Source organism: Hylobates moloch, unplaced genomic scaffold (assembly GCF_009828535.3).
Source record: "Hylobates moloch isolate HMO894 unplaced genomic scaffold, HMol_V3 SCAFFOLD_22, whole genome shotgun sequence".
Taxonomy (NCBI): Eukaryota; Metazoa; Chordata; class Mammalia; order Primates; family Hylobatidae; genus Hylobates; species Hylobates moloch.
Genome location: NW_026652297.1, coordinates 17,771,629 through 17,785,552, shown reverse-complemented (window position 1 = coordinate 17,785,552; position 13,924 = coordinate 17,771,629). Strand labels below are relative to the sequence as shown.

At 37.5% G+C, this 13,924-nt stretch overlaps 1 protein-coding gene across 1 annotated transcript in view; it reads right to left on the bottom strand.

Moving 5' to 3' along the window:
* NPHP3 (nephrocystin 3) overlaps nucleotides 1-13,924 on the bottom strand; it is a 49,186-nt gene that overhangs the window by 16,904 nt on the left and 18,358 nt on the right. Inside the window, exons 9-16 of the mRNA XM_032144164.2 lie at nucleotides 10,232-10,405; nucleotides 7,455-7,558; nucleotides 6,361-6,475; nucleotides 5,945-6,088; nucleotides 5,379-5,476; nucleotides 3,899-4,001; nucleotides 3,369-3,451; nucleotides 1,467-1,608 (exon numbers count right to left, since the gene is read on the bottom strand). Coding sequence (XP_032000055.2) covers nucleotides 1,467-1,608; nucleotides 3,369-3,451; nucleotides 3,899-4,001; nucleotides 5,379-5,476; nucleotides 5,945-6,088; nucleotides 6,361-6,475; nucleotides 7,455-7,558; nucleotides 10,232-10,405 — 963 coding nt within the window. The remainder of the gene's footprint in view (nucleotides 1-1,466; nucleotides 1,609-3,368; nucleotides 3,452-3,898; nucleotides 4,002-5,378; nucleotides 5,477-5,944; nucleotides 6,089-6,360; nucleotides 6,476-7,454; nucleotides 7,559-10,231; nucleotides 10,406-13,924) is intronic.

The window sequence follows — 13,924 nt, the reverse complement described above, 5'->3', positions numbered from 1 at the left end:
AAGGTGAGCCCTTAAGCTGTGTGAGGCAAGGAGGTAGAACTAGATTTCTTGTCAACACCAGGATCTTTGAAGGGCTTTGAAGGACCTTCACCCTCAGTGAAGGGGTGCATGAGAAAAACATTAGCCCACAGATGTGGAGAGAATACAAGGAAGCTTGTGGGCTTGGAGTGGGCTGAGAAGTCCAACCCCCGGGAACCACCAAGCTGAAAAGTTAACATAAAAATAGATCCAGGTTTGGCAGGGCGCAGTGGCTCACGCCTGTAATCCCAGCACTTTGGGAGGCCAAGGCGAGCAGATCACGAGGCCAGGAGATCGAGACCATCCTGGCTATCACGGTGAAACCCCATTTCTATTAAAAATACAAAAAATTAGCTGGGCATGGTGGTGGGCACCTGTAGCCCCAGCTACTCGGGAGGCTGAGGCAGGAGAATTGCTTGAACCCGGGAGGCCGAGCTTGCAGTGAGCCGAGATCACGCCACCGCACTCCAGCCTGGGTGACAAGGTGAGACTCTGTCTCGGGGGCGGGGGAAAAATCCAGGTTCAAACTATGAGGTTGCTAGATATACATATATTTTCAAAAACCAAAATTGAATACATCAACAAAAAACTACAATGTTATTTTAGTTACATAGCACTTAATTCTAAAAATACATATATGGAAAATTAGACAAGGCAATTGTGAAGAATAATAATAAAAGAAGGTTTACCCAAGTAACTACCAAAGCTTACTTTAAAGTTCTAACAACTAAGCAGTATGGTACTGGCAAAGAATAGGCAAAATCAGAACAGAAGAGCCTAGAAACAGACCCACATTTATTTGTGAGCTTGATATTTGTCAGTTGGCATTGCAAATGAGAAGAGATGTATTATTTAGTAAAAAGAACAATCAATTATCCATATGACAGAGAATTAAAAAGTAGATTCCTTCCTCACACAATAAACAAAAAGATATCAACAAGAGTTAAGGACTTCACACACAAAGAAAAAACTATAAAACTTTTTGAAGGAAATTATGTGTGTGTGTGTGTGTATACATATATATATGAAACAAAGCTTTTATAATGAATGAAACCATAATGAATGATACTATACAGTTAAAAGACAAGAAACAAACAGGAAAAAGACATTTATTTGCAAATTTTCTAATAAAGGATTTGTTTTCAGTATGCAGAACATTTAAGACACCTACAGATCGATAAGGAAAAGACAAATGACCCAATTAAAAAATGGGTAAAGATTTGAACCAGCAATTCAGGAAAAAAGGATAGCCAATAACATGAAAAGATGATAAATCTCAATGATAATCAGGAAAACACAAATTTCCACAAGCACACTATGGCTATCAGCATTCCTGCATATGCCTGAAACATATTTAAGCACAAATTTTAAAAGAATTGTTATTTATTTCCATTCACACACACACAAAGCAAACCAACCTTCCTTTTTATAAGTTTATTACATTTTACCTGCTTCATTAGCTCTTTATCCACATCATTTGCCATGGACTCCTGGATGGAGTGCAGAACAAGTCGATATAATGAAACAGTATCTTGACACTGGAAACACTGATGAAGGATTTTATCTAAATTGCCTGCTCTCCCAGCACTGCTGGAATTGAGAAGAGATTTAATTTCTTACAGATTGCCAACATCTGTGAAAATTTTGAGATCGATTAAAAACAATGTGAACTCTATTTTTTGTACTGCAACCAATAACAAATTCAATAAAACATGATACAGGAAAGTGGTAGTTTTATGGGGCTGCTAGAGTCATTGGGTTTATTTTACTATATATAATTTAATTCAGTGCAATAAACATGCTGAAATCTATTATTTGTCAAGCAATTACTATGCATTATGGAACACAAAAATGAGTCAGACATGGTTCTTATTATCCAGAAGCATGCCACCTACATACAGGAAGCAGGGAAACGATGATAAGTATTGTTAGTTAGCCATGCAAATTAAATTTGTGTGGAGGCAGAATTTTGAAAACACAAGGCTAAAGAAAATCATTAAATAGGGGGGTTTGTTTTAAAAGATTACACAATATTTACCAGTTTTTAAAAATAATATAAGGATGTACAAAGAGAAAAAACAAAGGGTCCATAGTCTCTTTAAAATAGGTACTTTCAAAAATAAAAACAGTAAAATAGATACTTTCAATGAACACTATTAAATGTATGAAAGATGACTCACACTCTTGAATCATACTCATCGTATCACTGATGTTCACAGAGGCCAGATGTGTTGCCACAACTAACAGTGGAAAAGGACGGTGGAAATATCACAGGCAGGCTGGGTACAGTGGCTCACATGCTGTAATCCCAGCACTTTGGGAGGCTAAGCAGGTAGATTGCTTGAGCCCAAGAGTTCAAGACCAGCCTGGCAATCATGGCAAAACCCTGCTTCTACTAAAAATACAAAAATAAGCCAGGCATGGTGGTGTGCTCCTGTAGTCCCAGCTACTCAAGAGGCCGAGGTGGGAGGATCGCTTGAGTCTGGAAGCCAGAAGTTACAGTGAGCCGAGATCAAGCCTCTGCTCTCCAGCCTGGGCAACAGAGAGTGAGACACTGTCTCAAAAACAAAAACAAAGATGAAATATCGTGGGCAATGTAAAGTTTCAGAAGATTTTTTTATTTCAAATTTGGTGCTCAAGATGAGAACATGGAATAAAGAGACAAGAAGTACTAGATTTGGTGTCTGGAAATACGTGTGCTAGAATTGCCATCTATTGCAATGAATAACAAAAAATGTATTAATCTTTTTTTTACCTCAGATTGAGAAAAGACAAAGTAGAGTGATGCTATACTGAAGAAGAAATAAAAGTAGTAAAACATTCTAATGGTTGAGAATAGATACAATAGGGTAAAGCTATACTGAGGAAATAAAAGTAGTGATACTCTAATGCTTATCTAAAGGCAGATTACTAAAGGATATCTAAAATAGAACTATTTTATAATAAAAAGTTTATCAGGACTTGGGAACAGAGACAATTAAAAATTCATATCCATATATCTACCTCCTGATATTCAAAGACACCTGAAATAATATCGTAACCCTCAGTTGTTTCCTTCACTTTCCCAAAGCTAGGGGCCACAAATGAGAGTGAGGATGGCTTTCTTTTGCAACCTCCAATAGGGAACAGATTAGTGTGAAGAAAATTAGACAAACCTATCAAGTTCTGACAATCATGGGCAGTAGGTACCTGTAAGCCATGTTCTCACAAATGTTAGTATCACTATTCAAATAAAATCTGAGTGGCTCAACAGACTGGTGTAGTGATCAGTTCTCAGTTTTGCAGGGTGAGAAAGGGTCTGCAGCAAATACAAAACATGCAGAAGATCATGTAAAATAACCACCACTTACCGCGCGATCATTTTGCCGAAAAGGGTGACATAAAGGGCATTGCAGGTTGTAGCAGAACGACAGTGTCGTTCTAGCTTCTTCTCCTGCACCAGTTTACCAAGAAAAACAAAACAGAAATACAAAAACCACCCTGGAATTAAGCGGTCTCTACTACCCAGCCATCAACAAGTACCCCAACAGAAATAACACTATTGCTGCCATCCGTGACATCACACCATGCAGTGGTGGCTCCTCAGCTGTGGGCAGCCTTCCAACTGCAGACCACAGATGTGGCCAGTATGAAAATGCTCTTTTGCTTTTAAAATACCTGCTTAATATTATATACTAAAGTCAACCTTAAGACCAAAATCTTTTTATTGCTTCTTTTCTACCTGTCATTATTTAAGAGGCAATACATTTACAAAAGTAATTACTAAACTCCAATTTTCCTTATAACAGATCCCCTATATTGAATTTTAAGTCTCACATAAGATGTTTCATAGGAAAGATAAGAGACAGTAGAAGATTGCATCAAAATGAAAAATACACACCTGCTCTTTACTCAATTTAATGTCTACAGAGTGGCATTCTGCAATTATAACAGATTTTGCATCTTTTGGACTTAAGGGATCAAGATGAAGTGTAGGCCACAACCTTTTATTTAAAGAAAAGAAAAATGAAATTTTAATAATACAACAAGAACTGTAATTACCCACAACATAATTTAAAATCCACCACAGGAATTAACTTTTTATGCTGCTTTTGTAAAATAAGCAAAACTAATGTCTATTAATCATATTAAGTAATTAATATATCTCACTCATTCTAATATGTATATCATTACTTTCAGCAATGAATCACAACAAACAGTGTGATAAAATAAACAGTATATACATTAGATAGTTACATGGTAAAACATTTCTAGTTCTATGTTCCATACTATCAGTAAAACTAAGCAGAGGTATGAGTATCTATGAGGAGTGGCACCAGACACAATTATTGTCCACAAGCACTTGTAATGCAACTGAAATTTAACTATTACAATATACATTCTCGATATGGTAGTGAAAATTGCATTTGTGGGGGAGTGAAAAAACTTACTCTTTTTACGTATAAAGTACACATAGACACACAAATCTATATACACAAGCTGATATACAGTACGTGTGTGGTATTAAAATTTCTTGGGGGAGGCAATTACAAATAAAATGTCTAAAATGGCTCCTTATAGGAGCAAAAACAGGTTGAGAAACACTGCTCCATGGGATCCAATTGCTCTACTACTTTTTTTTTTTTGAGGCAGAGTCTCGTACTGTTGCCCAGGCTGGTGTGCAGTAGTGCCACCTCGGCTCACTGCAACCTCTGCCTCCCAGGTTCAAGTGATTCTCCTGTCTCAGCCTCCCAAGTAGCTAGGATTACAGGCGCCCACCACCACGCCTGGCTAATTTTTTATATTTTTAGTAGAAGCGGGGTTTCACTGTTGGCCAGGCTGGTCTCGAACTCCTGACCTCCTGATCCACCCGCCTTGGCCTCCCAAAGTGTTGGGATTACAGGCATGAGCCACTGCGCCCAACCATTTGTTTGTTTTTTGAGATGGAGTTTCACTCTTGTCGCCCAGGCTGGAGTGCAGTGGCGTGATCTCGGCTCACTACAACCTCCACCTCCTGGGTTCAAGCGATTCTTCTGCCTTAGCCTCCCGAGTAGATGGGATTACAAGCACCCACCACCATGCCTGGCTAATTTTTGTATTTTTAGTAGAGATGGGTTTCACCATCTTGGCCAGGCTGGTCTCAAACTGCTGGCCTCAAGTGATCCACCCACCTTGGCATCCCAAAGTGCTGGGATTACAGGCTCACACCATCTATACAATCCTATAGATTGAATTTTTTTTCATAAATTCACCCACTTCTCCCCATCCTCACTGCAAGTTACATAAAAAACATGAAAACCATAAATGCATATTAAAAACCTTTCCTTGTTTGTACTTAAAACATTTCATGTACTCTGAAAGAACTAAAGTTGGCATCGTACCTCCATGCTGGAGGGCATGTTTCTACATTCACAGAAACAATTACTCTTACATTCACTGGCAGTGGATCTATCAGCCATTTCATGTGTTTTTCAACTTGCTTAAAAATATAAAAACAAAATTCAATCTATTAATCAAAATATTTCAAAACAATCCAATAATAGCTCCCCATATAAAATGAAATTCTCATTAAGTTTATCTTATTAAGGACAAAAATCTTATTTTGGGGTGATTTATTTTAGAATTTTAAAAGAACAAGTAGCAAAACATTATTATCACCAATTTGAACTCTGGACATGTCAGGAAATGTCAAGGCCCTAAAAATATGTCAAAATGAATAGTCTTTGTTAATTGTGTAAATTCAGTTGGTCTTTCTCAATAAGATATTAGTGTCTGTGGGCATACGATATATTTTTTTAATCCATGTTTCCTCCCTAGAAATAAAGCAGAAATACAAAAAATAACATCATATTTTCTTCTCACAAACATGTAATTTAAATGCCTGCTCTAGCTATTACTGAATTTGCATCTCTGAGTGTATCAACAGGTAACAAATGGAAAACGGTACCTGAACTTGATCTATAGAATCAATAACGATGATGATGCTGCCTTGATGACGAGCAGAGAGTTTTTCCAGCCAACGTGGAAATTCTTCCAGAAGCTTAGCAGGATCCAGTGTCAGAGCAGAGACTGACCAAGAGTGCTGCATCAACTACAAGATAAGAACATACCCAAACTGAAGTAGTTACACATAGTTACTGAAGTAGTTATGGAGCTGGGGGAAATATTTCTATTCTCGGTTTTTTATAAACCAAAATCAAGTCACCAAGAGGACCTGATTGTATCGAATATTATTTTTAACCTTATACAAAACCAAAACAGGTGGATAATACTGAAAACTGGTTTACCAGTAGGTACTTATTAGTCCCAACAATTTCTGAATCTAAATAAAATTCTGTAATTCCAAAAGATGGGATACTATACCTTTAGAGTTAGTCGTTTAATAATCAAGGAGGACTCTGAGCTGGTTGACATGGGCCTTCCCACAAAATGGGAAAGAATCAGTGTGTTGGGGGAATTCTTCTGTTGTAATTGAATCCTGAAAGAAAAAGAACTTTTATAAAACCGATAAAGTTCCCTGACTGTCAATAAAAAAAGAATTCACAATGCAGTAAACATCAAATGTTGCCTAACTGAGCAATCAGATGGTCAGTTACTTTTAAATAAATACGGAGATTTCTGTTTTTACTCCACTTTTAGATCCTTCTAAATAATCTTTTAAAAAATTGTAGATTCATTTTAATTATAAATAGACGTTAATTAACCGAAACCAAAGTACTTTACATATGAGGGTAAGGTATTAGTAAAATAAGCATTAACTTTTAATTAAAAATTCCTACTAGAGGAAAATTTGTTAGGTACAAAAATATTATTTTCCAAACATAACTTTAAATAAAAGGGTAATAAAAAGGAAACAACTACATATGCTAACCCTTCAATGTAAATAATTATGAATGAAAGAAAATATTTTTACTGCTTGTTTTTAAATAACATAATGAAATAATAAAGTTTATTAGCTTATATGAAACTTAGTCCATAATTTAAAAAACTAGATTGCACTCATGGTAAAGGTTATCCTTAATTTTGATGTTCTGTAGAATGTATTTCACTCTAACTAGTCTGCTTTTGTCTTGTTTCAAGTATTTAAAGTATCAATGAAACTTTTTAAATAAAGGCAATAATTAAAAATAAAGGCACATTACTCTATAATCCACTTAATAACATGTCTTATATGACATATCACATATGATCACTTCCTTACATAGCACTCCCATAGCTGTTACTTATGTGATTTCTGTACATAATCATAAATGTTCATGCTTCCTATTCCTTTCTCATTCTGTGTCTTCTCTCTAACATCCAAATTCTATGCATTTCAGGGCATGAACCTATTGTTTTATTCCTTTTTACTTTCTTTAGTGTAGGCTGCGCAGGAAGGCAGGCATGCAATACATTTTGTTGAATAGATTCAGTAATTCAAACAATGACAACAATAATTTAATTGCACTGCAGCATACCACTTTGATAAAAGAAGAGACTTCCCAGAACCTGGTCCACCAGACACCAGAAGAGGTGGAATCGGGGCTGGTGCTGCCACTAGATCATTAAGGCGTTGGTAATACTAGAAAAAAAAAATGAATTTACATTGTAAGGAAGCACATGCCTCTGAGACTACTGAAGAATCAACTTCTGATTATTCTTTGAAAATACTGGAGAAAAGCTGCACGAGAAAATGAAATCTACTTTTAGTTGACAGCACTCTCATAATTGCCTATTTTTATGGCTGGCAAAAACATGACTCAACTAGTAAACTAAGAATGGGCCTCAACTGGCCGGGCACGGTGGCTCACGCCTGTAATCCCAGCACTTTGGGAGGCCGAAGCGGGCGGATCATAAGGTCAGGAGATCCGAAGCGGGTGGATCGTAAGATCATTTCACCTGGCTAACACAGTGAAATCCTGTCTCTACTAAAAATACAAAAACAAAATTAGCCAAGCATGGTGGTGGGCGCCTGTAGTCCCAGCTACTCAGGAGGCTAAGGCAAGAGAATGGCGTGAACCCAGGAGGCGGAGCTTGCAGTGAGCCGAGATCGCGCCACCGCACTCCAGCCCCCATGGGTGACAGAGCAAGACTCCGTCTCAACAACAACAACAAAAAAAAGAATGGGTCCCAATTTCTTCTACACATAGTATTGCTGTAAATTAATGGGTAAAGGACAACATTTCAGGTCCCTGTGGGGTTTTGCAACACTCAAATGTTTGCAGAATGTTTCAGGGAGCTCATTGTAGCCCCCAAATCACAGAAAATACTGCAAAAGACCTTGAAGGTACTAGCAGGCCACCTAGATCTCCTGGTCAGAGGAATAAACACCTGCCCTGGGCATCACCTCAGTTTCTGGGGGTTGCTGAGAAAAGGTCCAAATAAGAGCAGGTTTTGTCTGGGGACTTGAGGAGTCTCCCAACCTGCCAGGACAATCAGGTTAGCCTAGGCTGCCTGAGATCTTTTTGAAACTAAATGAGTTCGGCGTAAAGTCCAAGAATTCCTATTTCCCAAGCTTTCCCCAGAAACTCAAAACTGGTTCAAAGCTAAAAAGGACACACTCAAAAACCAAAATATCTTAGTGCTTATTAAGGAGTTTCAAAAATTATCTTGAGACTTGAGTTTTTCTTCAGCGTACCAGTGGTCTAAATGATAGCTGATGAGGAATTTTAAAAGGTGTATAGTAAGTAGTTTGCAGCCAGCTTTAGGCTTGCTTTAGGATAACACAATTCTCCAGCAACTATAATGAATTACTTGATATAGTTTTTCAATCAATTTTTCTACTTGTTATATTTAATTAACAAGCACAAAAATTATATCTCTAAAGACTATATTCCCCAGGAACTCAAATAATTCGAATAGAAATGACACTTCTGAAGGAGAAAAGAAAGTCTTGATTTACTACCTCCTAAGTCCTAAGAACTTAGTTCACGGTCCCACAGAGAGCCCATTTATAGGATCCATGCTTCCCAAGTTAAGACCCCTGGCTATAAAAGAAAAACCATAGGATCTGGAGCCAGAAAAGAACTAGGTTCAACTCCCACATCTGCAATCTACTCATTGTGTACTCTTAGGCAAACCCTAATCTGAACCTCGGTTTCTTTATTTATAAAATAATAATAGCAATACTTCTCATTAAATAACGACTAACATTTATCATGTGCCAGGTATTGTGCTAAGCACTTTATGTGCATTATCTGATTTAATCCTTGCAACAAGTACCTATGAGGTAGGTACTATTAGTTATCCTCATTTTACAGCCAAGAAAGTCAAAGTTTAGAGTGGCCAAGTAACTTGAAGAAATCTAGTTAGTAAATGATGGAACCAGGACATTAACAGGCAGTCTAAATTCAAAAAGTTCTGTAAAAATACAACTGTTAATATTAGCTACTATAATATTCTTTAAAATATTAGTTCTTACATTAATTTTTAACTAAGTATTACATTTTTTTAAACTTGCACAGGGATTTCATTGTATATTTCAAGTTCTGATAATTTGTTTAGATATTTAAGGATGTTGATAAGACTGATAAAGAAGGACTTATTTGCCTATTTCATGAACTACTATGCTTTGTTTTCTGAATGTAATATTTTGATTCAAGAATTGGAAGAACAGAGAGACTTACTATTGTTTCTTCTCTTTTCTTTCTTTCTTTTTTTTTTTTTAAAGACAGGGTCTTGCTCTGTTACCCAGGCTGGAGTGCAGCAGTGTGGTCATGGCTCACTGCAACCTTGACCTCCTGTGCTCAATTGATCCACCTCAGCCTCCCAAGTAGCTGGGATTACAGGTGCATGCCTCGTTAACTTTTGTATTTTTTGTAGAAACAAGGTTTTGCCATGTTGCTCAGGCTAGTTTCAAACTCCTGGGCTTAAAGCAATCTGCTTGTCTCAGCCTCCCAAAGTGTTGAGATTACATGCATGAGCCACGGCACCTGGCCTCAGCCTTACTATCCTTATCGAATTTCCTAGCTATCCTACTCCTGGTCTGAGTGAGTTGCAGATGGTGGCATAATAAACATGTGGTTGATAAATTCTAGTCTGTAACTAAAAATGTTTGGTTTTTATAAGCACGTTTGAATCTCACATATCTTTCTTATGACACAAACCTAAGCATGTCTCAACATGGATAATCAAGCCATGAGATTAGATAACTAATATAATCATAAACCTTAACTATATTTAGATGAAAATACAATCATAATACAGCTTTTAAGTGGTGACAGATCTTTGTTGGAATAATACTCCAAGCACTTACTTTCTCAAATCCTAACTCATGGGCTGAATTAGAGGCCTGCTGCAAAGTTTCCATTTGCTCTTGTTCATCATGTATGTCCCACAGAACATCACCAAAATCATCTTCTTCTGGAATGGAATCCTCACTGCCCAAATCCTTAGTCTCCAGGTCTGTGTTCTCAAAACCCAGTATGTCCTGAACACAAAGAACAACCACACAAAAATGAATGAAGAAAATAAAGATCTTACAGCAAGGTCACCCAGGCGCTAAGTGGGCTTCACCTACTTTCAGGAGGGCAAGTTCAAACACACAGCCTTTGTATAATACCTACAAGAACAAACTGATAACTATAAAAAAATCACTAATTTAAAAACAAGTAAAAGAAATAAAAAAAGGCAGGGGTTGCAATCCTAGTCTCTGATAAAACAGACTTTAAACCAACAAAGATCAAAAGAGACAAAGAAGGCCATTACATAATGCTAAAGGCATCAATTCAACAAGAAGAGCTAACTATCCTAAATACATATGCACCCAATACAGAAGCACCCAGATTCATAAAGCAAGTCCTGAGTGACCTACAAAGAGACTTAGACTCCCACACAATAATAATAGGAGACTTTAACACCCCACTGTCAACATTAGACAGATCAACAAGACAGAAAGTTAACAAGGATACCCAGGAAGAGAACTCAGCTCTGCACCAAGCAGACCTAATAGACATCTACAGAACTCCCCACTCCAAATCAACAGAATATACATTTTTTTCAGCACCACACCACACCTATTCCAAAATTGACTACATCGTTGGAAGTAAAGCTCTCCTCAGCAAATGTAAAAGAACAGAAATTATAACAAACTGTCTCTCAGACCACAGTGCAATCAAATTAGAACTCAGGATTAAGAAACCCACTCAAAACCGTTCAACTGCATGGAAACTGGACAACCTGCTCCTGAATGACTACTGGGTACATAACGAAATGAAGGCAGAAATAAAGATGTTCTTTGAAACCAACGAGAACAAAGACACAACATACCAGAATCTCTGGGACACATTCAAAGCAGTGTGTAGAGGGAAATTTATAGCACTAAATGCCCACAAGAGAAAGCAGGAAAGATCCAAAATTGACACCCTAACATCACAATTAAAAGAACTAGAAAAGCAAGAGCAAACACATTCAAAAGCTAGCAGAAGGCAAGAAATAACTAAAATCAGAGCAGAACTGAAGGAAATAAAGACACAAAAAACCCTTCAAAAAATTAATGAATCCAGGAGCTGCTTTTTTGAAAAGATCAACAAAATTGATAGACCACTAGCAAGACTAATAAAGAAGAAAAGAGAGAAGAATCAAATAGATGCAATAAAAAATGATAAAGGGGATACCACCACCGATCCCACAGAAATACAAACTACCATCAGAGAATACTACAAACACCTCTACGCAAATAAACTAGAAAATCTAGAAGAAATGGATAAATTCCTCGACACATACACCCTCCCAAGACTAAACCAGGAAGAAGTTGAATCTCTGAATAGAACAATAACAGGTTCTGAAATTGTGGCAATAATCAATAGCTTACCAACCAAAAAGAGTCCAGGACCAGATGGATTCACAGCCGAATTCTACCAGAGGTACAAGGAGGAACTGGTACCATTCCTTCTGAAACTATTCCAATCGATAGAAAAAGAGGGAATCCTCCCTAACACATTTTATGAGGCCAGCATCATCCTGATACCAAAGTCGGGCAGAGACACAACCAAAAAAGAGAATTTTAGACCAATATCCTTGATGAACATTGATGCAAAAATCCTCAATAAAATACTGGCAAACCGAATCCAGCAGCACATCAAAAAGCTTATCCACCATGATCAAGTGGGCTTCATCCCTGGATGCAAGGCTGGTTCAACATATGCAAATCAATAAATGTAAACCAGCATATAAACAGAACCAAAGACAAAAACCACATGATTATCTCAAGAGATGCAGAAAAGGCCTTAGACAAAATTCAACAATGCTTCATGCTAAAAACTCTCAATAAATTAGGTATTGATGGAACATATCTCAAAATAATTAAGCGCTATTTATGACAAACCCACAGCCAATATCATACTGAATGGGCAAAAACTGGAAGCCTTCCCTTTGAAAATTGGCACAAGACAGGGATGCCCTCTCTCAACACTCCTATTCAACATAGTGTTGGAAGTTCTGGCCACGGCAATCAGGCAGGAGAAGGAAATAAAGGGTATTCAATTAGGAAAAGAGGAAGTCAAATTGTCCCTGTTTGCAGATGACATGATTGTATATCTAGAAAACCCCACCATCTCAGCCCAAAATCTCCTTAAGCTGATAAGCAACTTCTGCAAAGTCTCAGGATACAAAATCAATGTACAAAAATCACAAGCATTCTTATATACCAATAACAGACAAAGAGAGAGCCAAATCATGAGTGAACTCCCATTCACAATTGCTTCAAAGACAATAAAATACCTAGGAATCCAACTTACAAGGGACGTGAAGGACCTCTTCAAGGAGAACTACAAACCACTGCTTAATGAAATAAAAGAGGATACAAACAAATGGAAGAACATTCCATGCTCATGGGTTGGAAGAATCAATATCGTGAAAATGGCCATACTGCCCAAGGTAATTTATAGATTCAATGCCATCCCCATCAAGCTACCAATGACTTTCTTCACAGAATTGGAAAAAACTACTTTAAAGTTCATATGGAACCAAAAAAGAGCCCGCGTTGCCAAGTCAATCCTAAGCCAAAAGAACAAAGCTGGAGGCATCACGCTACCTGACTTCAAACTATACTACAAGGCTACAGTAACCAAAATAGCATGGTACTGGTACCAAAACAGAGATATAGATCAATGGAACAGAACAGAGCCCTCAGAAATAACACCACGTATCTACAACTATCTGATCTTTGACAAACCTGACAAAAACAAGCAATGGGGAAAGGATTCCCTATTTAATAAATGGTGCTGGGAAAACTGGCTAGCCCTATGCAGAAAGCTGAAACTGGATCCCTTCCTTACACCTTATACAAAAATTAATTTAAGATGGATTAAAGACTTACATGTTAGACCTAAAACCATAAAAACCCTAGAAGAAAACCTAGGCAATACCATTCAGGACATAGGCATGGGCAAGGACTTCATGTCTAAAACACCAAAAGCAATGGCAACAAAAGCCAAAATTGACAAATGGGATCTAATTAAACTAAAGAGCTTCTGCACAGCAAAAGAAACTGCCATCAGAGTGAACAGGCAACCTACAAAATGGGAGAAAATTTTTGCAATCTACCCATCTGACAAAGGGCTAATATCCAGAATCTACAATGAACTCAAACAAATTTAGAAGAAAAAAACAAACAACCCCATCAAAAAGTGGGCCAAGGACATGAACAGACACTTCTCAAAAGAAGACATTTATGCAGCCAAAAAACACATGACAAAATGCTCATCATCACTGACCATCAGAGAAATGCAAATCAAAACCACAATGAGACACCATCTCACACCAGTTAGAATGGCCATCATTAAAAAGTCAGGAAACAACAGATGCCGGAGAGGATGTGGAGAAACAGGAACACTTTTACACTGTTGGTGGGACTGTAAACTAGTTCAACCATTGTGGAAGTCAGTGTGGCGATTCCTCAGGGATCTAGAACTAGAAATACCATTTGACCTAGCCATTGCATTACTGG